The sequence below is a fragment of the Penicillium samsonianum genome (genome assembly GCF_028829775.1).
Source record: "Penicillium samsonianum strain IBT 33392 chromosome Unknown utg000004l_segment0_segment0, whole genome shotgun sequence".
NCBI classification, from domain to species: Eukaryota; Fungi; Ascomycota; class Eurotiomycetes; order Eurotiales; family Aspergillaceae; genus Penicillium; species Penicillium samsonianum.
In genome coordinates this window covers 533,776-559,300 of record NW_026643262.1, presented here as the reverse complement: position 1 = coordinate 559,300, position 25,525 = coordinate 533,776, and the positions used below count along the sequence as shown (strand labels likewise).

The 25,525-nt window shown below is 47.3% G+C and overlaps 11 protein-coding genes across 11 annotated transcripts; 8 read left to right on the top strand and 3 right to left on the bottom strand.

The window, feature by feature from the left end:
- Positions 1–541: 541 nt before the first annotated feature.
- N7471_007118 (uncharacterized protein) lies at positions 542–1,849 on the bottom strand (the record flags this gene model as incomplete). Its single annotated transcript, XM_057279837.1, has 1 exon — positions 542–1,849. The coding sequence occupies one exon, from the start codon at positions 1,847–1,849 to the stop codon at positions 542–544; it is 1,308 nt and encodes a 435-aa protein (XP_057134097.1).
- A 446-nt stretch (positions 1,850–2,295) lies between these two features.
- Positions 2,296–3,522, top strand: N7471_007117 (PQ-loop repeat-containing protein; the record flags this gene model as incomplete). The annotated part of the gene is made up of 4 exons (XM_057279836.1): positions 2,296–2,455; positions 2,523–2,642; positions 2,702–2,917; positions 2,973–3,522. Exons 1-4 carry the CDS (start codon positions 2,412–2,414, stop codon positions 3,520–3,522), a joined length of 930 nt encoding a protein of 309 aa, XP_057134096.1. The 5' UTR covers positions 2,296–2,411.
- A 283-nt stretch (positions 3,523–3,805) lies between these two features.
- N7471_007116 (uncharacterized protein) lies at positions 3,806–4,999 on the top strand (the record flags this gene model as incomplete). The annotated part of the gene is made up of 3 exons (XM_057279835.1): positions 3,806–3,845; positions 3,994–4,342; positions 4,402–4,999. 3 exons carry the CDS (start codon positions 3,806–3,808, stop codon positions 4,997–4,999), a joined length of 987 nt encoding a protein of 328 aa, XP_057134095.1.
- A 577-nt stretch (positions 5,000–5,576) lies between these two features.
- On the top strand, positions 5,577–6,321 carry N7471_007115 (uncharacterized protein; the record flags this gene model as incomplete). The annotated part of the gene is made up of 2 exons (XM_057279834.1): positions 5,577–5,624; positions 5,659–6,321. 2 exons carry the CDS (start codon positions 5,577–5,579, stop codon positions 6,319–6,321), a joined length of 711 nt encoding a protein of 236 aa, XP_057134094.1.
- Positions 6,322–7,895: 1,574 nt separating this feature from the next.
- N7471_007114 (PLAC8 family protein) lies at positions 7,896–8,476 on the bottom strand (the record flags this gene model as incomplete). Its single annotated transcript, XM_057279833.1, has 3 exons — positions 7,896–8,126; positions 8,179–8,276; positions 8,332–8,476. The coding sequence occupies 3 exons, from the start codon at positions 8,474–8,476 to the stop codon at positions 7,896–7,898; spliced, it is 474 nt and encodes a 157-aa protein (XP_057134093.1).
- Positions 8,477–9,313: 837 nt separating this feature from the next.
- On the top strand, positions 9,314–10,219 carry N7471_007113 (feruloyl esterase; the record flags this gene model as incomplete). The annotated part of the gene is made up of 1 exon (XM_057279832.1): positions 9,314–10,219. The coding sequence occupies one exon, from the start codon at positions 9,314–9,316 to the stop codon at positions 10,217–10,219; it is 906 nt and encodes a 301-aa protein (XP_057134092.1).
- Positions 10,220–10,238: 19 nt separating this feature from the next.
- Positions 10,239–10,745, top strand: N7471_007112 (uncharacterized protein; the record flags this gene model as incomplete). The annotated part of the gene is made up of 3 exons (XM_057279831.1): positions 10,239–10,272; positions 10,305–10,509; positions 10,601–10,745. 3 exons carry the CDS (start codon positions 10,239–10,241, stop codon positions 10,743–10,745), a joined length of 384 nt encoding a protein of 127 aa, XP_057134091.1.
- Positions 10,746–11,619: 874 nt separating this feature from the next.
- On the top strand, positions 11,620–12,987 carry N7471_007111 (uncharacterized protein; the record flags this gene model as incomplete). The annotated part of the gene is made up of 2 exons (XM_057279830.1): positions 11,620–12,270; positions 12,421–12,987. The coding sequence occupies 2 exons, from the start codon at positions 11,620–11,622 to the stop codon at positions 12,985–12,987; spliced, it is 1,218 nt and encodes a 405-aa protein (XP_057134090.1).
- Positions 12,988–13,691: 704 nt separating this feature from the next.
- On the top strand, positions 13,692–14,799 carry N7471_007110 (uncharacterized protein; the record flags this gene model as incomplete). The annotated part of the gene is made up of 2 exons (XM_057279829.1): positions 13,692–14,157; positions 14,216–14,799. 2 exons carry the CDS (start codon positions 13,692–13,694, stop codon positions 14,797–14,799), a joined length of 1,050 nt encoding a protein of 349 aa, XP_057134089.1.
- Positions 14,800–17,681: 2,882 nt separating this feature from the next.
- N7471_007109 (S8 family peptidase) lies at positions 17,682–19,016 on the top strand (the record flags this gene model as incomplete). The annotated part of the gene is made up of 3 exons (XM_057279828.1): positions 17,682–17,987; positions 18,058–18,703; positions 18,775–19,016. The coding sequence occupies 3 exons, from the start codon at positions 17,682–17,684 to the stop codon at positions 19,014–19,016; spliced, it is 1,194 nt and encodes a 397-aa protein (XP_057134088.1).
- Positions 19,017–22,073: 3,057 nt separating this feature from the next.
- N7471_007108 (thiamine pyrophosphate-binding protein) lies at positions 22,074–23,723 on the bottom strand (the record flags this gene model as incomplete). The annotated part of the gene is made up of 1 exon (XM_057279827.1): positions 22,074–23,723. One exon carries the CDS (start codon positions 23,721–23,723, stop codon positions 22,074–22,076), a length of 1,650 nt encoding a protein of 549 aa, XP_057134087.1.
- Positions 23,724–25,525: the final 1,802 nt, after the last annotated feature.

The window sequence follows — 25,525 nt, the reverse complement described above, 5'->3', positions numbered from 1 at the left end:
CGGTTTTCTGTCTTTACGTTGTTGCTTAGATAATATATATTTTTTCATTGTCAACTCCCTATGATATCCACTATCCGTAGAGATCTTTATCAAAGGTTATATATAAGTTGTTTTCACAAATTAACCCGTCTACCTAACAAACTGAGAAGGGGGAGAAAATATCTATAAACCAGACATCTAAAAAGACTGTCTCAGAAGACTATCTGAGAAGACTACCATAAAAAACCACCAAAAAGAAAACTTGAAAAGGCCGCACAAGCGGCGGACTTTTCTTGTAATGACCATACGAAGATATCTCTCCTTTTTTTAGCCCTCTGTACAGTGATACAGCAACTTATTATACCGCGCAATTCTACATAGTACACTTGTGGCTAAGGCAATTGGGGTGTAGTAAAATGAGGAAAGTTGTTCTTTCAAAAGCTAGCAAGTTCAATCTTCATCATTATCCCAATCCCGGCCATCCATAGATGTCAGCAAATAAGCTTATCAAAATCCTTTAAAAGAAACCTAGCCATGTAGTTAGAGCATTGTGCGCTTGCAACTACCAATCCGTTTCTGTCATCATTGAATCCTTGTCCTCCTGGCCAACCACGTTGGATGGCCTTTCGCCGCTACTGTCAATCTGCCATGTTGGATCACAGGCCGGTTCTTCGTCGATCAAGTCAAACGGGTTCTCGAAGTTACCATCTACTAAACCCCAGATCGAAGCTTGGGAGATCCGACGATAGTACGGATCCTCCTCATCCGCAGGACACTCGTCGTCGTCGGTGAATTCGGCTTCAGAGTCGGTGATAGCATCCTCATTTAAGTAGCGTTCATATTCGGCAACTCCATCAGTGAACGTATATCGTATCACATTGTCCTTCGTTGAATGTTCAGAAAGCAGATTTTGCAGGCGGAGATTTTGCAGTTCGAGGTTCTTCATTTGCGTGTCTTTCAAGTCGATGCCCTTCTTGCCATCCTGGGAGACCGCGTATCGAATCGAAAAGACCTTCTTTTCATCTTCGGAAAGTTCAAATCCCCTAGCCTTCTGACAGCAGCCACATTCGACAGTGCAGTGCCCAGCTGCGCGCCTCCGAGGCTCATCAAGTTTGCGATTAAGGCAGCATCCACACTCACGCCCACAGCAGCCTCCCCTGCCGGCACAGTCCTCGCGAAGAACGCGATGCATATACCATCTGGGATGTCCCCTCCAGAGATTTAAAGCTCGCCCTAAAGGTCCATCGGCGAACGAATCTAGGATCATCCACCCCTCGTGCTCAAGTCGTTTATATTCCTTCTCTGTTTTCTTGAACTCTTGCTCGACTCTTGTTGGATCTTGCTCATATTGTTCTTTCAGACTTATTTCCCGTTGAGCAATCTCTCGGAGCCTAGTCTCCACGTCGAGGAACTCCGCCAAGCGATCCTCTTTGCTGTCGAGGTCTTGTTCGTAGACGTACCGTTCATATCGACATCGCTGAAGGGCATTTACATCCTTGCCATGTTCGAGTTCGCGCTCCTTCGTGCCTATCATACCACGCCTGAACTTCTTGGATATCGCTAGCCTGATTATATCCGGTCCATTGTTCCGCAATTCGGTTTCAAGTTCATTGAGCTTTTCTATCTTGTCCTTGAGTTTAACCTCATTCTTTTCGAGCTCGCCTTTGTCTTGTTTAACTCTAAGCTCGTGCTTTTCGAGTTCGACTTTGCGTTGTTTGATTCTGAGCTCATGCTTTTCGAGCTCGGCCTTGCTGTGTTCAAGTTTAAGCTCATGCTTTTCGTAGTCAAGTTCCAATTCACGCCTTCGAAGCTGACGTTCACGGTCTTGGAGCTCGATTTCCTTCGCCGTTTGATTGCTAAGATTGCTCATTTTGGATGTTCGTGGGAGACTGACTTATTGAAAGCAGATGGTAAAGGGACGAACTTGGATTGTTTCGGAAAGTGGTCTAGGAGAATGTCAAATCCTTTGAAATTTTCATATCGACGATTCATCGTGATGTCAGGTAATTATATACATTTCCTCATCCAAATCAGGCAATATCCTCCAGTATATCTCATTCTGAGCCATCTATATTTCCAAGTTCATATATTCCCACGGTTATATACGTCCAAGATAGGTAAATGACGAATTTAATAATGTCCCATTAATCTCATTGGCTCCACATACACCACGTAGACCCACTAAACAGCCCCAAGGCCCTGCCGCAGGTGGAGATCGACACGCTGACATAATCCAGGGCACCCGCCAAAAAAGCCAAGCCGCATCGAGTCGTGAAGCTTGTACCTTTTTTTCCCTCTTTGACTTCTGTTCTTGATTGTCGCTTTCCCTTTGTCGCGAATATTTACAAGACGCGACTCCTCACGCAATCGCGTCGACCGGTCTGTTGTTTTTTATTCAGTTATAGCGACCGCGCATACCCCCATTACCCGCCATGTCTCTTTTCCAGATCGCCTTTGACTATGCCGCGCCTTTCTTGTACGTGGGCGTGAACGAGCTCCCAATCCATCTGCAGGTTCCCAGTGCTAACCAAGCTCATATACAGCCTTATAAGCTCCCCCGTCACGTCCTATGCCGACCAGATCGTCAACATTCATCGCACAAGAAGCTCGGCGGGCTTCTCCTTGGATATTCCTTTGATTATGCTGATTTCGTCGATCCTGAAGTAAGATCCCGATCAACAGCGCGTTAAAATTCGAGGCCGCAAAATGTTGACATTGTTAGAATTTTCTTTTGGTTTGGCGAGCACTACTCAGCCACTTTGTTGACGCAAGCAATTGTCATGATCGTAGTGCAGATTACGATGCTCAAGGTTGCACTCGATAATCGGCCCTCTGCTGGGGTGAGAAATGGAATTGAGCACACACCCTTCAGTGGAGGCAAACCTGATGGTTCCTACTCGAGACCTTATGAGTTTTGGCAGTGGAAGACCACCAAGCCGTAAGTTCCGGCGCCTCCAACCACAGCGATCAAAGCTAATTGCCGATTTTCATAGATACTGGATGTCTTTGGCTTACTTTGTCGGAATCTTAACCGTCATCCACCTGACACCGGTCGCTCAATCGCAATTCTATATCAATCTCATTGGCTACTGCGGACTCGCCGTCGAAGCTACCCTCCCTATCCCTCAAATCATTGCCAACCACCGATCCGGCTCATGCAAGGGCTTCCGAGTCTCGGTCGTTGCGGCGTGGATTCTCGGTGACACCATGAAGATGAGCTACTTCTTCAACAGCACAGAGACTATTCCATGGGCGTTCAAGCTCTGTGGTATCTTCCAGTGCGTGTGCGACTTCTACCTGGGCTTCCAGTTCTATTACTTCACTCGAAATGCCCCCTCTCATACTCCGTCCCACTCCCACTCCAACTCGCTCTCCAACTCGTTCTCAATCCCACACTCCACATCACACTCACACTCCAACTCACTATCCCAATCTTACCCCCTCTCCGCTTCTCGTTCCCGTTCCAACTCCCAGACCGCAGGCGAGTCTATGGAGCAGACCGGACGCTGGGGTCACCACGAGAAGGATATCCGCATGAACTGAAACCCCGGATGATGAACTTGGACTAGACTCAATATTTATGTAGATAGGTAGCATTGGCAAACAGCATTATAGATCTGTAATTTGAATTAGATAATGTCAATACTATGATGTTTTATTAAAAAACAAAATTTATTTCCCGGTCCTTCTCCGATTGCGCGCATATGGTGAGGGGCTTGCCCCGCGTCACTCGGAATGCCGCCCTGCGCCAACATCTTCCCCACGCAACCCGGATCTACTGTCTCTGTTTATTCTCCGAATCAGTAACGCAGCTCGGACTTGCACAATGGCTGACCTGCCCATAATCCGCATTGGCTATGTGCCCGGTACGTCAGCCCCCCTTCACGCCGAGAGCTTCGGCATCAGAGTACTGCCGTGTCCAAGCTACTTGCTTTGTCTCAACGAAGCCTGCTCGTCATTCCTACTTTCTATTCGACAGAATATAGCTGACAATAAGCTTTTACCGCGCACTAGAGCACTACTTAACCCCACTCCATCTCGCCCTCCGCTCCCCGGCCGTTGCCTCCCTCCCATTCAAAATCGCCGTAACTCCCTTCCCATCCGGGACAGGCCATATGATCACATCGCTCCGCGGCAATGAAATCGACATCGCCATCGGTTTGACAGAGGGGTGGGTCGCAGGATTGGCCGGGAAGCAGCAAGCAAGTCAGACCTCCGCAGACGCAGATGGAGGATACAAGGTCGTCGGCCACTGGGTGGACAACCCTCTGCGCTGGGCTATAGTCACAGGTCGCAATCGGGACGAGATCAATGGAGTGTCGGACCTAAAGGACAAGAGGGTTGGAGTCAGCCGGCTGGGAAGGTAAGCTACCGACATTGGGTTAAAGCACAATAGCGTGAGACTAACACATTTACCTACAGCGGCTCTCATATCATGTCCTTCGTTCTTGCCCAGCAGCAAGGCTGGAAAGCCGATTCCTTGACCACCGTCCCTCTGGGACCCTTCGGACCCTTGCGGGACGGCGTGTCCGGCCTCGACGCCTCAAAGCCTGACCAGGCTGCAAACCCATCTGCTGAGTTCTTCATGTGGGAGGAATTTACAACCAAGCCGTACTTCCATCCTACATCTGAGAAACCGAACCCGCCGCTTAAGAAGATTGGCGAGATTTTCACGCCATGGCCTTCATGGATGATTGTCGCTTCTACGTCGCTGTTCCCTAACCCTGAGAAAGACCAGCGATTGGAGAGTCTCTTCCAGGCTCTGGATCAGGGAATCAAGGATTTCGAGGCTGATACGGCGCAGGTTGTGAAGCTTTTGGGTACTGGTGAGCTTGGTTGCAATTATATTGAGGAGGATGCAACGGAGTGGCTTAAGGATGTTAAGTTCACTAATGCCACACGTGGTGTTGACAATAAGATTATTGGAAGTGTTGTCGATGTACTTAAGGTGGCTGGTGTTATTGACTCGGCTATGAGCAATGATGAGGCTATCCAGCGAGTCATCGGGATCAAGAGGTAGCTTACCACTTGAACGTCGAGAAGAGACGATATAAACAATATGCGGAGTGGTATGATCGTGATATTTTCCAGTGCTGCATTCTGGACATGCTCCATTGATGTATACAATGTAATGCCCCTAGGCAGGTGTTCAGGAAATGTATTGCCTCGGCGCTTAATTTATGGGGAACGAAATGGATTCACAAGCCCCATCCTACCTAGTTGAGAGCTAGTCATGAGTGTTATTGTGTAGAAATATCTTTTTGCGTCCCGCGCTAGGCTCTGTCAAGTCAACCATTCTCTATTACTGGTTATATATGGAAGTTAATTTTGTAGGAATTGTTCTTCTTATGGGTATTCTACAGTTCATGGCTAATGTATCAACCTTTCTGGTGATGAGATTGTGGATTGTGTATGGAAGCAAAAAGACATACATAAAGTCATCGTATTATTACCTCCAATGCCATAGACAGGACGAATGTTGATCTAACGTTTCAGCCTTAGTTGACTTGTTGTGACTCGCCACCACTCCCCTGGGCATGCATAGTTTGTTGGCCAGCGCCGCCGCTATGCCCCTCAACTGGTGACAGTCGGCCTCAATGTGGCCAGGCAACCCACAGAAGTACCAGAACAGCTATTATCTCATAGTATATATTCCAACGTTCTCTCGATATGTGATAGTGGTTGGGAGAGTATCACGGCCTTTTCGTTGGTCCTCTTTGCGCGAGGCACAAGACTCTGATCAACGCTGTTCTCAACATCTTCGGCTGGACATGTACGATTCTTTCCGCATTTGTGACACCAAAGGTGGGACGCCGGACAGTGTTCCTTTTCTCTGCTGTGGGTATCAACGTTGCTTTCATCATCTGGACAGTTTTAACATCGCAATACGACGCTCATGCACGTCTCCCGTATGGAATAGGCGTTCTCGGGATGATCATTGTCAACAATTTCTTCACATGCATTTGCTGGATTCCGTTAGTCGTTGCCTATCCCATCGAAACCGTCACCACCAAACAGCGAAGTATATACTTCGCTATCACCATACTGTCAATCAGTGAGACGTCTTTTGTCCCGAGCTATCTGACTCCTGTTGGTATCGCTAACATTGGATGGCATTATTATATTCCAACTTGCCTTTGGAACGTAGTCTTGGTTTTCATCTTGTATTTCACCTTTGTGGAGACGAGGAGCTTGACGCTGGAAGAAATTGCAACCCTCTTTGATGGACACGAAGATTTCGACAGTAATGCGATTGCTGTCAGCCATGACATGGAGATGAAGACAGTGGAGCTTTTCACCCATTATGAAAGCGTTGAACATAAAATTTCTTCTGAAAAGTGATCCTTGCGATGTACGGGAACTCGATGACCCCAAAGGACGCTCAATTGAGCGAAACCTGGCTGAATTAATTATCCATGCTTTGAAGCTGTTTCTTTTTCCTAAGAGCCAATGTACTTCGGCTCTTATAAACTGGGTGGGCTTGGGCTTGATTTTGTGAGAAAAAGTGGGATCATATGCTCATTTCAATGAGCTTGTCATAGCTAACGTTTTAGCTTTTTAGCTGCTTAGCTTGTTGGAGTTGGCACTATGCAAGCTAAAGAAGTAGCTCCATTGGGCCTCTCAGAGATGGAGCGTTGTCTGGGCACCCAAAAAGGCTACCCAAGCCCAATTTTATATAACCGAGGAGGACAACGGTGAGTGTACTATAGTCGAAGCAGAGCAAGTAGGCCTATACAGGGCCTTAGGCACCCTCATGGCAGTCAAGGATATGGAGCTGTTACCTGAGCCACCGATTGTCAGACTAAATAGGCGACCAATGGTGGCGGGTCTGTTATGTTTAAAAAGTCAGGTTCGACAAGGTAGACAATCTGGTCAATTATGTCATAGACAATTATCTCAAATCTCCTTATTTAAATGGCCTGACATCGCAATTTCCATGCTATGTAAGGCCCCAACGATTTCCTGAACTATTCCTCCACCCCAATGCTCCTGCACGCAAACTATTAATACTCTCGTCTCATTATCTTACTCCCCGCTCAATGGAACCGATTGGCTTCGATTCGTTCGCCTTGCTCACAGCATGAATGCTATACCTCAAGTATACAAGCAAATTTGGTTTTTCCTATGCCCCTCACTGTGTTCGCCTTTATTTTCCCAGACCGTCACGGCCTCAGCCATGAATATCCTGTTCTCTGGAAAGCATGTTGGGTGAGGGCCTGAGCCGCAGGCGAGAAAGAGGTGATCAGCGTCAAGAGCGGAACAGTGCAATTAAAAGCGTGCCACTTTGTTGCACTATTGGACGACTACTTACGACTATTTGACCCGCGTATCTGATCCACATTGCCTTTGTGGCCAACTTAAACTCCTTAAAAAAATGCCGGTCATGTATTCTCCCCCTTCTATTTCCTCCATTGACCTACCAATTCTGTTCCTACTTTATGTTGAGTTTTCTGTTTTTTTTTTTATCCTTCGTTGCCTTTATCTCTTGAAAATACACCCTGTACAGTAATAGTCAAAGACAGCATCGCCTACATAGCTTCTATTTAGCTTCACCGCTGCCGTTGAAAATCAAGTTGATCAATTGAACTCGTTTTGGTGGAGAGACTTGACTAGGAGCCAGCAGTAACGCAAGAGACTCCATTTTAAACAAAGAGAGCAGAACACGAAATACATGAATAATTACAATCTGTTCATCTACCTTGGTCTGAAGACTGATGCTTTCGCTCGAGGGGAATGTAAGAGTTTGGCTGTTCTGCTGATAAAGCCGGCAAAGGAACAAATGAAAAGGTCGAAAATGAAAGTATGACAGGAAATGGTTTAGGCTGTAGAATGCCGATATCCATTTTGAAGAGGGACAAAAGGAAAGTATTAGATGATACAGCGAAAGGCCCTCAACGAAAACAATAAATAAAAACTTACGGCATATCCATGCCAGGTGGTTTCTGGTAGCCGGCAAGCTCAGGTCTGGACCGAAGCTCTGCTTCCTTCTCCTCTTGGATGAGAGCACAACAGCCGCAGAAAGTTGACACGCAGCAATCGCCACAACAGGAGCCTTCAATGCCATATTGTTCCCGCATCTCACCACGGGTGATGGTCTGCATGATCCACTGCACGGCACCGATACTAAGGACACTCCAGATAGCACACTGTCAAGCGGGGTTAGCCTCTTATCATTGTTCAATCCCTTTGAAAGCTTACAGAGCCGTTGACATAGCTAAAGCTTCGTAGCTCTGGGTCTCTAAGTCTGGTTTGGGTTTTGCCGTATGTCAGACAAGGTAGACAACAGCTTGTTAGGCCTAGGTCTTGTTAGGAGGAAACAATAGGGAGTTCTTGGTATCGAGGGATACTAACAGAGCGTGCCTGGGGAACAACACCCGAAAAGAGAATAGTTCCATTCTCGGCCCTGTGCGATGTCAGACGAGCCTGCATTTGCTTGGTGGTAGGTAGGAGGCTGACTAGGCCAAGCCCGATATACCTTTAGCATAGGATCTGCCATTTGAGTGATAAAATTTCGGCAAGGAGAAGACTGCGCGATTTGACCCCCGATCACGAAGGGAGAGGTGGGATTGCGAGAAACAATTTCAAGACTGCCCAAACTTATATACCACAGACATATCAGCTATGGCTATACGGTCAACTAAACTCTTTTAGGAAGTTCGCATTCGTTTTGTTATGGCCAATGATATCCGGTGAAAGATATAAGAGTGGGGATTTCTAGCAAGGCTATCTACAATTGCTCCACTCCCTGATCCACAACGGTCGATTGGCTCTATTACGCCTTCCATATACATGTCTGCATTTCTGGCTCCAGGAGGAATTTCGGAGTTTCTGGCTCTCGTTTTTATGGAAAATATGTGTGAAGAATACTTCAAAGAAAGTGTGCGTATTGCCTTCTAGCACGGGTATACCTGTTAGAGGTCACTTGACCTCTCTGTTTGCTCCCAACACTTAGTCTCAGTTGTAGATAGTTTCTTCCTCTATCCACGCATCTAGAGATTTTCCAGCATCTACTATTTCTTCATTGTAGATTCCCTGACTCTTTCTAACGATACCGCTCGCTAATTTTAAACTTTTACTGCTCGAGAATAGTATTGCCAGCAGAATATCGATCGGCGGTGCTAATACCTTTGCGGTCTTGACTGTAAAAGCTCTCGTCGTTGAAAACTCCAAGGGCAGTTCGTATTCGTCATGTCATCTCCATAATGGGAAAAAGGCCCTCCTTAATCAATTTAGCTCAGCAGCCGTGAATATATAAACTGGTGTTTTGGCGCCAATCTCTGGAAATTTAAAAATATTCCAATATCGAAGAATTTCTGTTTCATTAATTGTGATAATGCTTGGTGCTAATATCACTGTTTGTTCGCCTGCAACTATACCACCTCCGGTCGTTTTTGGAGCGGACATTCTCTCACTCTCCGCAGCCTGGGTTCAAAATTACACACTGAACGTGCCTGCTACCTTCAACTACAACCACGGAGATGTTGCGCTTCAGAACGCTGAGTTTTGCAATGTGACCGTCACATACACTCACCCTGGACATGGAGACCGTATTACCGTTGAGTCATGGCTGCCTCGCAAGTGGAATCAACGATTACAAGCCACAGGAGGAGGAGGCTGGTCGGCTGGCCGGTTTGTGTTGTCGGACTTTTTCATGCCAGGGGCTGTTGGAGAGGGATACGCCGCTACAACAACTGATGCCGGGCTGGGGAGTGCAGGATCCCCAGAACCTTGGGCTCTGACAAGCCCAGGTAATGTCAATCTCTACAACCTTCAAAACCTAGGCTACGTTTCTTTAAATGACCAGGCGATCATTGGCAAAGCCCTTGTCAAAAGCTTCTACGGCAAAGACCCAGAGTATTCATACTGGAGTGGTTGCTCTCAAGGTGGCAGACAAGGCATGATGCTTGCACAGCGCTATCCGACTGCGTACGATGGTATTGCTGCCTCGGCACCTGCTTTGTCTTGGACAGAACTCACATCCTCTGTCTTCTACCCACTTCTAGTCACTGGATGGTCTGGTGCATCTTCGCCACCATTAGCATGTGAACTGGAATTCATCACGAGCGAGGCTGTCTCCGCGTGCGATCCAAATGATGGTGTCGTGGATGGGCTTATCTCCGATGTTTCAAAGTGTCATTTCGATGACCTCTCAGCGGTCAACTCGACGTTCTATTGCAGTGCCACCCAGAAAAGAATGTCAGTCAGCAAAACTGCCGCGCTAGTTGCCAACGCGGCGTGATCGGGACCTCAAACTGCCAATGGCGAATTCCTTTGGCATGGATATAACCGGGGGTCGGACATCAGCGTATTCGGTTCTATTCCAGGGCAGAATTCTACAGGTGCGGATTTGTGGTTCAGACTATATGTGGCCAAGGATAAAGCATTCAACGTGCAAAATGCGACCCATGAAGAATATGACCAACTATTTCGCCGCGCAGTACAGGAGTATACGGGTCTCATGAATGCCGAGAATCCTGACCTCTCGGAATTCAAAAAGGCGGGGGGAAACTCATCTCATATCACGGCATGGTTAGTCCCTGATAACGAGAATACCTTACCACTGTTCATCATCAGAGGTGCTAATCATTCAACAGGCAGACCAATCAATCCCAACGAAGAGTTCGGAGCACTATTATCGTGCAGTGAGCAAAGAGATGCCGGATGTACAGGACTTCTATCGCTACTTCGAGGCACCGGGCTTGGGCCATTGCTCGGGGGGGCTTGGGGGGCAGCCGCTCACAACATTTGACGTTGCGTTTGGGTGACCCGGGCGTGACTTAAACAATTTCAAGACTGCCCAAACTTATATACCACAGACATATCAGGTATGGCCATCAAGTAAACTCTTTTAGGAAGTTCGCATTCGTTTTGGTCTGGCCAATGATATCCGGTGAAGATATAAGAGTGGGGATTTCTAGCAAGGCTATCTACAATTGCTCCACTCCCTAATCCACAACGGTCGATTGGCTTTATTGCGCCTTCCATGCACATGCATGTCTGCATTTCTGGCTGTAGGAGGAATTTTTTAGTTTCTGTCTGTCCTTTTTATAGAAAATATGTGAGAATTTTCCCCTTAGAGCCTTTTACGTAGAAACCCTTTTCCTTCTGGCGTTGGTTTGGCTAGACTGGTATAATGAAATGGTGATCAGGACGTCATGGCGCTCTCCCTTATACATATAGGCAATGGAATACAGTCAAGATATAGTTTACTGGGACGCTTGTTGATCATACCATTCAATTCTCAAACGGAGCTTCATTCTTTTCTTCCTACGTGCTTCGACTAAGAATGAATTTGAAAGAGATCGAACCCATATGATAACATCTTAAGCTAATGGAGATTAATACCTGGACCTGTGAATTACGGAATCCGGTTTGCTTTGCCCCTTTTAGTTTAGCACCATAATACGACCTCGGTTCCAAGGACAGCCAAGATGCCAAGATGCCAAGATAATATGGGAATGACGCCAAGGAACTAACTGTAATTTATATTGCCTAGATTTAATTCATCAAAGGCCCATGGCAGCTTAAAAACAACCGGGTCTTGCCGCATACCGAAGGTCGTCAGGGTTGTACTTTCTCCACCCGCAGGTTTACCCCCTACCTCTCAACTACCGCAAGATCGCATCAACACCCCCCGTCATGTCGCGAATTCGATTACCGAGGCAGCTATTCCCCCGGTTTCCAGACCATTTTCGTGACCTTTCTGACTGGCTGAATTTCACGGAACCAACATGGGGCTACACAATCTACCGGACAACCTGCACCCCGCAATCTCATGCCGCTTTCCCGCGTATGGTCGACCTTACCACGGCGTACATCAAGAATGGATTTTACGGGCAATACGAATCCTACCTCCGCTATGACCCTAGTGCAGATAAGTTCAACAGAACTCCCTTCGATGAAATGTGGGCTAAGTACAAGCCACGCGTTATCGAAGATGCTTCCCAGTTCGACGGAGCATCGATAGATCAGGTCCGCGCGCATTTTAAAGCCTGGGCAACTGAGCGAGATATGCTCGATCGCTTTCCTAGTTACCGCATGTTTATTATGATTGACGAGGAGAGTTTTCAGACTTTACAAAACGCTCCACTTCCAGAGGACCTGCCACAAAGATTAGAAGATATGCAGCGTCATTATGTGAAAGTCGTTGAGGCATTAGAGGAAGACCCCGAGCCGCCGTTTCCAGGGTGGATGAAGTGCTCCCTATCCGGGATTTTCGACCTATGGCCGAATATGCAGGAGGGGGCTTACCTGGAGGAAAGCTATTCGCTGAGACCCCGCGGCACAGATGTTTATTGAGTTTTCCATGTCATCTAGGGCTCGAAGATTACTGTCACTAGACCTAAGATTGAATAGTTGCATAGCGTCAGTTCTGCGAACGATGCCGTTCACTGCATCCAATTAATTAATGGCCCACGATATGATTGACGCAATATGTAGAATATCACCATCGTCATAATTGCCTCGACATCCTCTAACGGCGCATTCATCGGCTTCGTGCGTTCCGGCGTCGGTGCAACCCCACCGATAGCTGAACAGCAAGCCATGTGGTGGACGGCCTTCATCACATGGTACATGCAAATGCCCACGGACCCTCCCCACTACCATCTTCTTGCCACTAAGGGGTCTCGTATCCAGTACGGCGTCGACCACAGCCGGTACATGAGCACGTTCGCCAAGGATTTCGGCGGTGCATCAGGACTACTTGAGCTGTATCGCCACCATGGGCTCGAAATCCTGCTAATCTACTGCTTTGGTGTATCGTGTGTTACAATTTACAGGTTGCTCGGACCATTTGAGTCCTCCGTTGCGCCTGAGATTGCTCGGGCAGAACTGGCCGAGACAATTTTCCGACGGGGTTATACTGGAAACGTTTTCTTTGGAGTGATACCAATGCTCTTTTATGGCGTTGTCAATTCTGTGGAGTTGTCCCTCGACTTCATCGGGCTGCTTCCCCCCAAACCAGAGCTTGAGTATGGTGAACTTGAAATAAAAGGCAACGTTTAAATGCTAGAAAGCATATACGTCCCGTACCTCAGCATGTGTCTTGAACCTCCGATTGAACTGGAAAATTGCATTTTCAGATTAAACTTGAATTTTAAAATTAAGCCATGCGAATCTTTCCCTCGTCATCTAAAAGTATTCTCGAGCCTTGACAGATCTCAAATGATAAACACCCCCAGGGAATTCACAATCATGATAGAGCAAGTCTCACCGTTCCTACTGATGCGACGTCCAGCCAAGGACAGGCTCTGGGATCCAATCCTGGTATGTGAAAGGACCCAAAGGCGAATCACCCGTAGCGTAGACCCGATAATGCGAATCGCTGTAAAGTATGAGAAATAGTATATTCGAAGGACGTGTCCTGACAGTGGTACTACAAAAAATAAACAAAAAATAAAGATCCCATTAACTTTTTGCACATCTGGGCAAGTATAGCGCAAGCTGACCAAGTTCCGAAGTTGGAATTGAGAGAGAGAATCTAGGAATCTACGATGAAATAGTAGATGCTGGAAAATCTCTAGATGCGTGGAGAGAGGGAGAAACTATAAGCTATCTGAGATCTGAGACTAAAGGCTAGGAGCAAACAGAGAGAAGAGAGGCAGTCACGTGATAGCTGACAGTAATGTTTGTGGACCAACGCTTTGAACAATTGAATCCACTGCATTGCGAGCACATAGACCACATGTGGTCTAAATAGATACAATACCATGTTGGAACCACTATATGCCTCCATCGGCCAACCCCTCCGAGACCACCGCTCCCTCTCCATCCTATCCTTTTACCTAACCTCCTGCGCCGCCCTTACCTCAAAGATCCTCCTTAACATTTACCACCGCTACCAAACCCGCAGAACGCAGTCGAATTGGCACCGCAGCTATGGTTCTCAATTCGCCATATTCATTGCCCTTTCGACCCTTAGCATTGCCACAACATGGCACTACATGTTCGCTTTCTTCGCACATTCCTACCGCAGCTGGGAAGCCGGACAGTCACCCACACAGCAGGCATTAATCGAGGTAGCACCGCGTGTAGCGACATTGGAGCTGTGGCTGCGAGATAGTAAGCTATTCCAGGAGGCATGGGAGAGTGTGTTTGCGACGCCGGCGAGAACGTGGTGGAGCGGGCAGATCTTCCTATGGACGATCGGGTGGAGTTTGTTCTTGGGTGTTATGGGTCTGTCTCTCATGTCATGCTTGGAAATCACTTGACACTATCGTTAACCCTAGACCAGGCCGTCGGTACAACATCCCCAATGTTTGGATGTACATGCTGCTCGGACAGATTGTTGCCATATCCTTTGCGCAGAATCTGTTCTTTGTTACAATCCTTGTCTCAAGCCCGAGTGTCACCTCAACTACGAAGCTTACGTGGATGCCCCCAGCGCTCCTCGAGCTTGCGCCGGTCGTGATATCCGGCCTCAGCTCTGCCGCTACACCTTTCGTCGCGAACACGCCCTACTTTATGCCTGTTCTTGCGGTTACCCATATCCTAGTCTTTGTCCCGGGTCTACTGTCCCCTCGATTTATGCCGCAGGGCTGGGGAGCGTATATCGCTCGGCCTACGCGACGATATGCCTCCTTGTACAAATGGCTGCTCGCGATCGGGGTGGCCATTCAGGCACAGTCTATGTATTCAGTAGTTCTAGATGGACCGAGTTTGTTGGGAGTTCCAGTGGTCAATATCGGGCGGAGATTGCTGGACACAATGTTGGAGCATCCAGCTGTGAGTAGCGTTGGGTGTGATGTGGTGTGTTGTACGATTTCGGGAATTATATGGGTGTTGTTACGGGGTGGGTTTCAGGAGATGCTTGAGTAATAGGCATGAGTATACACAGGTGCGTCGCGGGTAAATTTCGGTTGAATGGCCGTAGTACGATCGAATGTGGTCTGAATTTGAACGAGAGGGCGTCTTGTCAAAGATATCGCATACTCGGACTGATCTGATCTCCAGAACCGACTAATCTATTCCGGGCAATTTTGTTGTCTTCTATTCGTATTTCCAGACTCAATTGTATAAATCAACTATTACTATTTACTATACCCACGGCACATCTACCCCAAGGCCCCTGGCAACCCGCATTGCTGACACAATACACCCCTGCAACAACACCATCCCATCCCAGCACCAACCCCCAGCCAGATACACGCCGTTATCTCCAGTGCACCAACCTTTACCTCCCCGTCTTCAAAGATCTTATTGATCAGTCGTTGACTCGTGAGATTGCGCAGCGCGCGTGTGAATGTCACAGAGCAGATAATTTTGTTCGGGTCGGTGGGTGTCAGTGGGTTGGTCGTGACGATGAGCGAGTTGGGCTGGACGTGAACGGCTTCCGTAGTAGACTCATTCGTGCGAAAGTGAATCTGCTGCGTCGTCGTTGTATCTTGGAAAGAGGTAATGCTATTCTTGCCAGCACCAGGCCCGACAAGATTCTCAAAGTCCGTATACGCAACAGTCTGCACCGTCGTCGTGGGTACACGCTGCAATTTAGCCCGCACGGGGTCGAAGATGCGGGCGGCTGCATCGGGTGCCACAGCCAGAGCGACTAGTATAATAGCTAGGTAGAATTGAATTCCCGATATAGCTAGAGAGCTAACGTAGCCTACGCTCTTTTAAAGTAGTCTAGTTTATATATAAGGATAAGGATCGTTCCTGTTATATAAAGATATCTATAAGCTTACTTAGTATCTTTATAATAAGCTATAAGCTTTTATTCTCTAGCTTTTAATGTACGAAGTATTACCTTTTTTTATAGAACCTTCTTTTAAATTAGGCGTTTCTAAGAGTCTTTAAAATACCTAAATAGTCTATTATACACTTCGAATATATAATGGCTTCCGCAGAACCCATTTTAGGTCGGAACCTTCGACACATAACCCAACCCGGACCCAGTGACTAGGGCCAGTTTGACCCAGTTTTTATATAAAAAGGGGTCTTAGCGGTCATAAACCTATAGGATATCCGCGGATATTGCGGATACTGCCGCAGTCTAGATGCAAATAAGCTAAAAAATGGGAGATCGCTTCTAAGAACGAAAGGTAATGTCCTATCACCTATGTATATAAATAGGATGATAATGAAAAGATAGGATGCCGATTCTAGGAAGTTGAAGCGGTTACAGGTAAGGCATGCCAAGGAATTGGAAGCTCAGCAGCGAGATCAGGAGGCTAGGGATTTAGCTGAAGCTAAGCATAAAGCTTTAATGGCAGTAAGAGATAGTAATAGTGCAAACTGGTATGTAGATAGTCATAGTGGTTACTTGTAAATAGTATTTTTATAGTTGAAACAAATTGAAAATTGGGGATCTGGTGAGAAATGGGTATCTGGTGGGGCGCACCACCCACAGTATGGGAGCTTGGGCGCTTGGCACGGCTACTGACAGATTCGAAGTGGGCGCAGGGATAATCACATGGTTTCCGGGCATAATGTATGTTTTGTCATATTCGTTTAGAGTTCAATACCACTGAGGTAGACCATACATTGTCGTACCAACAGATTTCCGTCAGCCCACTCTAAAGCTGTCGGCAGGCCTGATAGCACTCCCGTATAGCAGCATATATTTAGAGCGAGCTACATCGGGCAAATGAATTCATCATCATCATCAAATGCCATATATCAGCGCTAAACCCCTAACCACAACCAAGAATAACCTCCTGAACACGATAGTGATCCGGCTGTATGGGATGAATTCTACTTCCTTTCGTCCCCTCTTTCGGACCTGTATTATTGTCGACCCGCGTCGCCAATAATACAGGAGCGAAATCAACAATTTTGGGCTCATATTCAGGGCGTGCGTCGCGTGCGTCGCGTGGTTGAATCAGCCTGAAGATGCAGACGGCTCATATCCATTTCATAGCGTCAATTTCCACCATTGGAACACATCATGGAGAACCTGCGCGGCCAAGAAGAGACTTAAACAGTCGTAGTTATCATCGTTAGCTGCAACATCCAAAAGCCAACCCTGTCTCCGAGACCTACTCCGTTGTTGTTTCCGCGAAGATCTGCAACCATAAAGGACTAGGTACTTCGGCATCCTTTGCCAAGCCTACTATGTCCTCAAAGCCCCGAATTACTGAATATCTTGCATGGAACATGTGCCTTCTCGCAGAGGCTCCCCAGTGAGGGCCCTAAACCATCCATCGGACTCCCGACGGGCAAAGAGTCGCAATTAATCTAAAAGTTCGTCATGAAGTTTTACACTCACACCCTGTACGCATATTAAGCGTCTCTAATCGGCTAGATAAGCCCTAAACCATGTAACCCCCCGGGATTACCCCATATGCTGATCACCTGGGGCTGGGCTTGCTATAGGCAATCGCTATACCTGCACATCTTGCGCTGGTGAACTTTGGGTTTGTATGGTCATCCGTCCACCGCCGGTGAGGAGAGTGTTACAATGGTAGATTGCTGGGTATCTTGGCATTATGTCGGGTTGATTAATCGAAGAAAGATCATTGCCTAAAGCGATGGTTTGCTCCGTTTAATCTACTCATACTCCGTCAAGGTCCGGCATGTCTCATCACCAGGGTGTGAAGATGGAGATGGATATGAGCCCGGAAGACCGGCGGCGATGTGCCTCTTCTCCATCTCTCAGTATGTTATAAAAGGGACTCTTTGCTCCCAAGTTGAGGATTCTCAACAGCATCTTCCTGAGTTTCATCATCATCTTCTTCATCTTTATATCATTTCTAACCACAATCATGGGTTTCCTAAAGCTCCTCTCTACGTCCCTTGCGACTCTGGCAGTCGTCAATGCCGGTAAGCTCCTTACCGCCAGTGATGCCCACGCGGTCATTCCTAGCTCCTACATTGTTGTCATGAATGATGGCGTTAGCAACGCGGAGTTCAAAGACCACCGTGACTGGGCTGCAAATATTCATGCTCGTATCACGCGCCGCAAGAGTGGCGAGTCTGGACCAGGGAAGCATTTCGACATCAATGGCATGAAAGGATACAGTGCTAGCCTCGATGATCGTACCGTCAAAGAAATTGCCAAGGACCCGGCGGTATGGCGTTTCATTACCCACGTTGATTCCTCAAGAGCGTGTTGCAATCTAACCAGCAGTGGAAATATAGGTCAAGTACGTTGAACCAGACATGGTTGTGAACGCGACTGCGAACGTGGTTCAGGCCAATGCTCCTTCATGGGGCCTCCCTCGCATCTCTAGCAAGAAGCCCGGTGCTACCGACTATGTGTATGACTCTACTGCTGGTGAGGGCATCGTGGTCTATGGCGTCGACACCGGGATTGACATTTCGCATCCTGACTTTGAGGGCCGCGCTAAGTGGGGCACCAACACTGTTGATAATGATAACACTGACGGCAATGGCCATGGCACCCACACTGCATCTACTGCGGCGGGCCGCAAGTTCGGTGTTGCAAAGAAGGCCTCCCTCGTTGCTGTCAAGGTCCTTGGTAGCGATGGTTCTGGAACCAATTCAGGAGTCATCTCTGGCATGGACTGGGCCGTTAAAGATGCAAAGTCCCGTGGCGCCACTGGAAAGTCTGTTATGAACATGTCTCTGGGTGGCGGCTTTTCTCAGGCTATGAATGACGCCGCTGCCAATGTCGTTAAGTCCGGTGTCTTCCTCTCTGTTGCTGCCGGCAATGACGCCAAGGATGCGAAGAACAGCTCCCCTGCTTCTGCTCCGAATGTATGCACTATCGCCGCTTCTACCAGCTCAGACGGCAGTGCTTCCTTCACCAACTTCGGTTCCATTGGTGAGAGCTCCCCCTCTCCCTTGATGCGAAGCGTGCTTGTTATTCGAGGACGCGTACTGACATTACTACAGTCGACCTCTATGCTCCTGGGAAGGACATCACAGCCGCATTCCCTGGTGGTGGCTCAAAGACCCTGTCTGGAACCTCTATGGCTGCTCCACATGTTGCTGGTGCTGCCGCCTACCTGATGGCTCTCGAGGGTGTGACCTCTGATAAAGCTTGCGCCCGTCTTGTCGAGCTTGCTATCTCGTCTATCTCCAGCGCTCCGTCCGGCACTACTAGGAAGCTTCTGTATAATGGTATCACCAAATGAATGGCCTCATCGCGTGGCGGATGATTACGGTATGACGCCGTGAGTGGCCTATATATATCTTCTTGGGCGAGCTTTGGCAAAGCCAACCTAAGCCATGTTTATGCGTATTAAACGCTTATTTGATTATCTGGCTTCGCATACTCTCGTTGAAGTTTGCGGAGATAGTTTATAAGTAACTGCGAATTCACGGTTATAACAGACTTTCCGACTCTCGACTATGTAGGCAACTACTGCTGGCACAGGTGTCAAAGAATCTACCTAGGAGTAGAAAAAGAACTTTTTTTGTAATGCTTATATATTCGGAAGCAGCCTTGTAGACAGAATAGCTATTCTATACTACATAGAGAGGCTATTGATAAGGATAGAGGACGTCTGTATATTTAGCTAGGATCCGGGAATATTGATCTGCTCGGGTCATAGGACGAAGACCAGTACCATGGTATGGTGTAACTAGGCTTCTCCAGAACCCAATTGGACCCGGACCTAACCCAACCTAACCTAACTTTGGGTTGGGGTTTGGGGCTAAACCTTAGACCTAAGCTGGGTTTTTGGGTTATACTAGATTACCTAACAAAACCCCTAGGTACCTACCTAATTGGGTAATAAACATTATAAATATGCTAAGATCCTATTGCTTGTCCCAATATACTGAAGTCGATTTCGGAACCATTGATCCCACCAATCCTGGGCATAGGCTGGATCGTTTCCATTGGAGATCCACTGCTGGTCTGAAAGACCAAACTCCGTGCAAATTAATTCAACTCCTCCCTGAATGTTTAGATAAAGCACTTCCACCAACAACGTGTTGCTACTTGCATTGAACTCTAACCGATACTCTCTTAGACTTACATTTTTCCTCTCCCTCCACTAGGTTAACAGACAAGGGCACGTAAGAGTCCACACACATTTTATCGCCCCGGTTCTAGTCACACTATGTATTGGAGCGGTGAGTGACCAGTTAACCACGCATGTAGACAAATGGGATGTCACATTCACTGGAGCCGTCGTCGTTGTTGTTGTTGCTGTTGTTGTTGTTGTTGTTGTTGTTGTTGTTGTGCCATTGACACAGAGCTGGCAATGGAGGATGGACAACCACTGGTGAAGATTATAGGCGGCTAGAGCCCGTGACAAAGGTTCTACTCATCTCCCCGGGAGGTTTGTATCCACTACAAGCCACAGGTCGAGACCTACTGACGATCATAGGTGGAGATATCGGTCCCCGATCAGGGTGTACCGTGTTCCCCAGCCAATCTGCAATGGCTATTACTCATCGTGTAACAAATGTCGCTATCGGCTACTTGACTCGGAATACGGTCGGCAAAGGGATTGCAGCATTCTGGTACGGGAAGTGGGGAAAGTTATGCAAAGTTAGTGTATGTGCAGTGATCTTGGCAAGAACAAAAACCGGAATATTTATGACTTAATTAACAGCCAAGGGTGAGCTGCATCAGCCTTAGGACTGTAGGTTATACGCAAAAAAGAGTCCGACGAGACTTGGGCTATCAGAAATTGACACCGTTGAAAGATGCGAGGATAGTCTCCAGCAGATGGTGAACAAGTCTCGGCGTTCTTCGCCGTGATCTTCGCGCAGCGTTGTACACATTTCTAGGATTGGAAGGGGAGACGCGAGCTGGGTGCACTAGGCCGGAACATGATGAAAGCCCAGGAAAAACGGGTGAGGCGTCCTTTCACCAGGGAAGCAAGCCGTATATAGTGGATCCAATCGGGCCCTGATCATAAACCAAGAATTAACCACGTAAGACGCTCGGGCTTGTGCCCACCCGGGCCAAGATCCACCTCTAGATTGCAAATCATATTTGAAACGGATGAAGGATATGCGTACTCAATTATTAATAATTCCCGTGAAACATCATCTTCATGACGAGGTGATGATGAAAGCTTGGCAATTGCTTATCTCCATGCGGCACGTGGAGCGATGAGGCCCTGACAGCTTTCTTTTCTAGAAAAGTGGTTCTGTTGCCAAGCCAAGGCTTGGCATTTATCACCGGCCATACTACTTCACACGCACTTATCATCCATTAGTTAGACTGCAAAAAATTGGGCCAGTTCGAGACGAAGATACCGAATGAGGGACCCGAGACTCGCCATACGTCTAGACCGAGTAGAAAGTGTTCTTATTCAAACCCTACAGGCACTAGGCTGGACCCTAATTGTATGCTATCACATTTTATTTTATTTTATTTTATCTTGCAGATCTTTTGTATCCAAGACGCGGCGCAGTGCACGAGTGCACAAGGCAGGGGGAGGTACCCTTAATAAATGCGTGGCAGGACAAAGGGATTCGCTTGCCCTAGGGTAAATACCAGCTACTGAGGATGAGAAATATATTCAAGTGACCTCTAGAAAGAAGGAAATTGCATTCCATACATTAAATGCCAGCCATTTGGTGCTGACACATATTGCAGACAAAGCCTGCCCCGGGTAATTAGGGGGGCACGTTGTGTGTGCTCCAATACATATTTGTCAAGTTCAGCAACCTCGGCTTTGCCAGATTTGTTACGTGCTTGTCACTCTCTAACGTCATGTTGGTCCCAGGTGGTTCTCCGTGTTCAATTCTACAGTGGGTCCCGTCTACGTGTCTCTCTTCGGACGTGAGCTGCCGACGTATCTTACCAGCAGTCATTGTGCTAACCGTCAGAATACAAAAGGGGCCAGGCCAGGTCCCAATTTCGCCCAGACCGTGTTGGCGCAGGGCAGCCAAAGTTTTTCACTTCGTACCTATGCCCTTTTGGTCTTTTCGTGGCTTGACATCTCTCAATATAAAAAACATCCTACTATGTCATCCTTCAACTCGACAGAAAAGCTAAAGGAGCTTGATATCACAGAGAGCTCCGGCAACCCGAGCCCCTATCTCTCCCCGCAAGAGGATAAGTCACCTGCAACGCGAAATTTGGATAAATATTAAATACAAGGTGTATTTAATATTTATTCACAAATACACACGTTGGGGTACAATAACCCCCCTTGTAAAATACTGCCACCATGAAAATAAATAACGCGGAAAGTCTGTGTAAAAAGCAGGCGTGGAATTTTGATTCAACGAGATGACAGTGATTTAACACGACTGCCGATAGGAGCCGGAATAGTACCATCAATCTTAACATCAATCACAGTTGGGGCTTTCCAAGCAATTGCTTGGTTGAGAGCCTCATTTATGTCCTCACTAGGTCCCACTGTCAGTCCCCTGGCCCCCAGAGCTTCGCCATATTTAGCAAATTGGATCGGCGGAATAGAGCAATCAGGTACTTTCGCCCCTTCGATGTTGAAGACTTGCTGGCACATATTATAGCAGCTATCGTTCATCACCAGCCATATAATCGGCATTTGATATCGCACGGCTGTGATGATTTCGTTCTGCATAACCATTGCGCCATCACCGACAATTGCAATGACTGGATTGTTGTTCGATCCGATTCCAATTACTCCACACGCGGCATGAGTCATTGCAGCGTCGTGTGTGCTGATGCGGAAGTAGTCTGGCAGATCAAACTTAAGATATCGCGTGACCCATGAGAGGGTATTGCCAATGTCCGCTATAATTTTGTAGTCGTGCTTGCGAATTGCAGTCTCCTGAACTGCTGACAACACCGATATGGGATGCAGTCCGTTGGGAGTGGCTTTCTCTGGAGGAATCTTGTAAGGCTCCAAACTGTATGTCGATATCTTTGGCATTGTGATCGCTTTCACGAGACCGGAAAGGAGTACTCGGACATCGGAGTTGATGACTATTGTATGTGGTGGCAGATTACGACGAATATATTCTGGCTCAACCGTGACCGCAATGACTTCTCTTTCTTTCCATTCAAGTTGCATGAATGAGGAGCTTACCTCCTCCAAGCGGGAGCCAAGTACGATCACGCCCCAGTTGCTTCTAGCCTTGGGAAGACTCCCTTCCACATTGCCTCCAAGACCGGTGCAACCCCAAGACAACGGGTGTGTCTCTGGAAACACACCCTTGGCACGCGGAGTCGTCATGACAGGTGTGTCATAGGTCTCGGCCAACTCCAAGAGATCCTTTGAAGCTTCCAAAGCGCCATATCCTGCCCAGATGACATGATTCCCTGTCTGGAGTTTGGTTTGAACAAAGTCAATCCAGGGTTGGATCTTCGAGTCACCGGAAATTGGGGCAAGTCTGTTCTGCATTTCATGCCGGACCAGCGGTGCAACCGAAGACTTTTGGATATCTGGCGCAATGAAGGCACCCAGGGTGCCTGAATAGCTTGACTGAAGATCATGCAGCACTTGCCATAGTTTCGCAAGGTCAGCTTGATGACGTATAATCAAGCTCTGACTAAATGGAAATTGTAGAGAGTCGCCCGTGAAAAGTCGCAAATTTGCTGGACAGGTCTCTTGCGCTTTCTTTGGATCATGCTCGGTTTCCGTCGTAATTGCCGATAGGAAAATAACCTTGGCGCCGTCAGCCCGAGCGCTCTTAAGAGCTGTAAAAGCATTTGTGAGTCCTGGACCACTGGTGGCGAAAACTGCAGCAATTGTGTTGGTGTGCAAAGAATGCTCCATTGCTGAAAATGTTGCACCATTCTCGCTACTACAGTGGTAGACGTCAATTGTAGACGACACCAAAGAATGCCATAGAGGAAATATATATCCTCCAGATACACCGAAGGCTTTGGTGCAACCGACTTCTTCGAGCATCCGAACTGCCTCCGTTGCGAAAGTATTGATCATTGTTGTATCGGTGGCTGAATATCTGGAGGTTAAACCTGGATTGAAGTGCAGGGCAAGTCTTATAGATTCTCAATAGTTGCGGAGAATTAAATAGATCTTCAGCAAGGAAAAGTAGGGAATTATGAACCATTCGTATCCTTAAAAGCAAAGATTCCATAATGGGCACCTCACGTCCCATCGATATGCAGCCCATCACTAAAACAGTATTGATATACGATATAAGGCGTAGATTGTTACACGGGGAGGATTTCTTGCCTCCAAGCCAATATATACTCTATCAAATTGCGTCAGTCATAATAACCAAAAGCGCTCTAAGGATACCCTCCATAAGTTGCTGACACTAGCAGTAAATTTATACATCAGCCTATCCGTGAGAAGGAGTGCTTTGGGTTCTATGCGGACCAGTGATTCAAATTATGAAAATACTTAGCTATAGGCACAAGAGGAAGTTTTGAGGTTGTAAGTTGCAGTACCAAATGTAACGCAAAGGGAACGACAATTTAATTTCCACTTGAGAACACAAGTGTGTCAGCGGCTTTAAAAAGATGTTCAAAAACAGAGCCATATTAGGCATCTTCCCTGACTACAATAGGCAGTTTGCATGCAGTACCTGCGCAGTTCTTTGGAAATGGAAGAGGTGGTGCACTGACATTCAAGTTTTGTGCTACCATTTACATCACTACTTGCGTATGTTTCCCTTGTAAATTCCACGAAGAATAATTTCCACGTTTTCGCAAGAAACAGTTATACATATCTGTAGCAACCCCAACAAGTACAGCGTATACACCTCTCCTGGTGATCTTCCCCACCCGCACACAGAACTTTTTGTGGTTATTCCAGTCTTCCTTCCGAAGCTCAACCCCCGCATTAAGCTACGGCCCTGGAGTCTTACATCAGGGACATCTCCTCATTCCCGCGGTCTCGTCACACTTTGCAAACCTTCCCTTCCGAGCGCATTTCATCTGAAATGCGCCATCTCAAACTGCTTATGATCATTTCTATCCCTTTTTCTTGGGTCTGTACAACTCCAAAAAATAGCCGTTTACTACAGCAGAACACATCATATTTCAGAAATGTGAATAAGAAAATAGAAATCAATTGATTCTGATTTGGAAACTCGCACTGTGGTGACCTCTTGTGTAACCACATTAACATTCTGATGATAGCAGCAGTCCAAAGAATTCAAGTTTAATAGGAGAAGATCACTACCAAATCTGATATTTCGATCTGGCGTGATGATCCCAGAGTGCCCAACCACCACTTACAAAGCAAATAAATATGTTGTTCTGCCGACTTCTCCGGATCAGTTTTCGCCTGCGTGACGTATTGACGGCGAAGTGTACCATTTCCCTGCAGGGGAGCCACTTCGAAAGGTCGAAATCTCCGATACCCTCCCATTCGTCATGGTCACTGAGTTCAACCCTACCATCGAGAGGACTCTGTCCCGTCTTACAACGGACCTACTCTGAGAGGCACTACAACCTCTGCTTCCATCCAAACAGAACTGTTTCTTATCCATTCGCATCGACGGACTATTCAACAGAATCACTTTCGGTGTGATGGCTGGACAGTCACAATATCGGGAACCCTTGGCTGAGCTAGTCAAGCGACAGCAAGTGCTAAATCGCAGGGATATTGAAGGCACACTATTTGGATTCTGGTCGCCAGCTTTCAGTAGAGGTTTCAGTGTTACAGGCTTTCGTTTACACTTTGTGTCGAAGGAAAAAAACACAAGGTGGCCATGTCTTGGGATTTGAGGCAAAGGATGTAAAATAACTTCGGCCAGGGCTGACTCCTCCTCG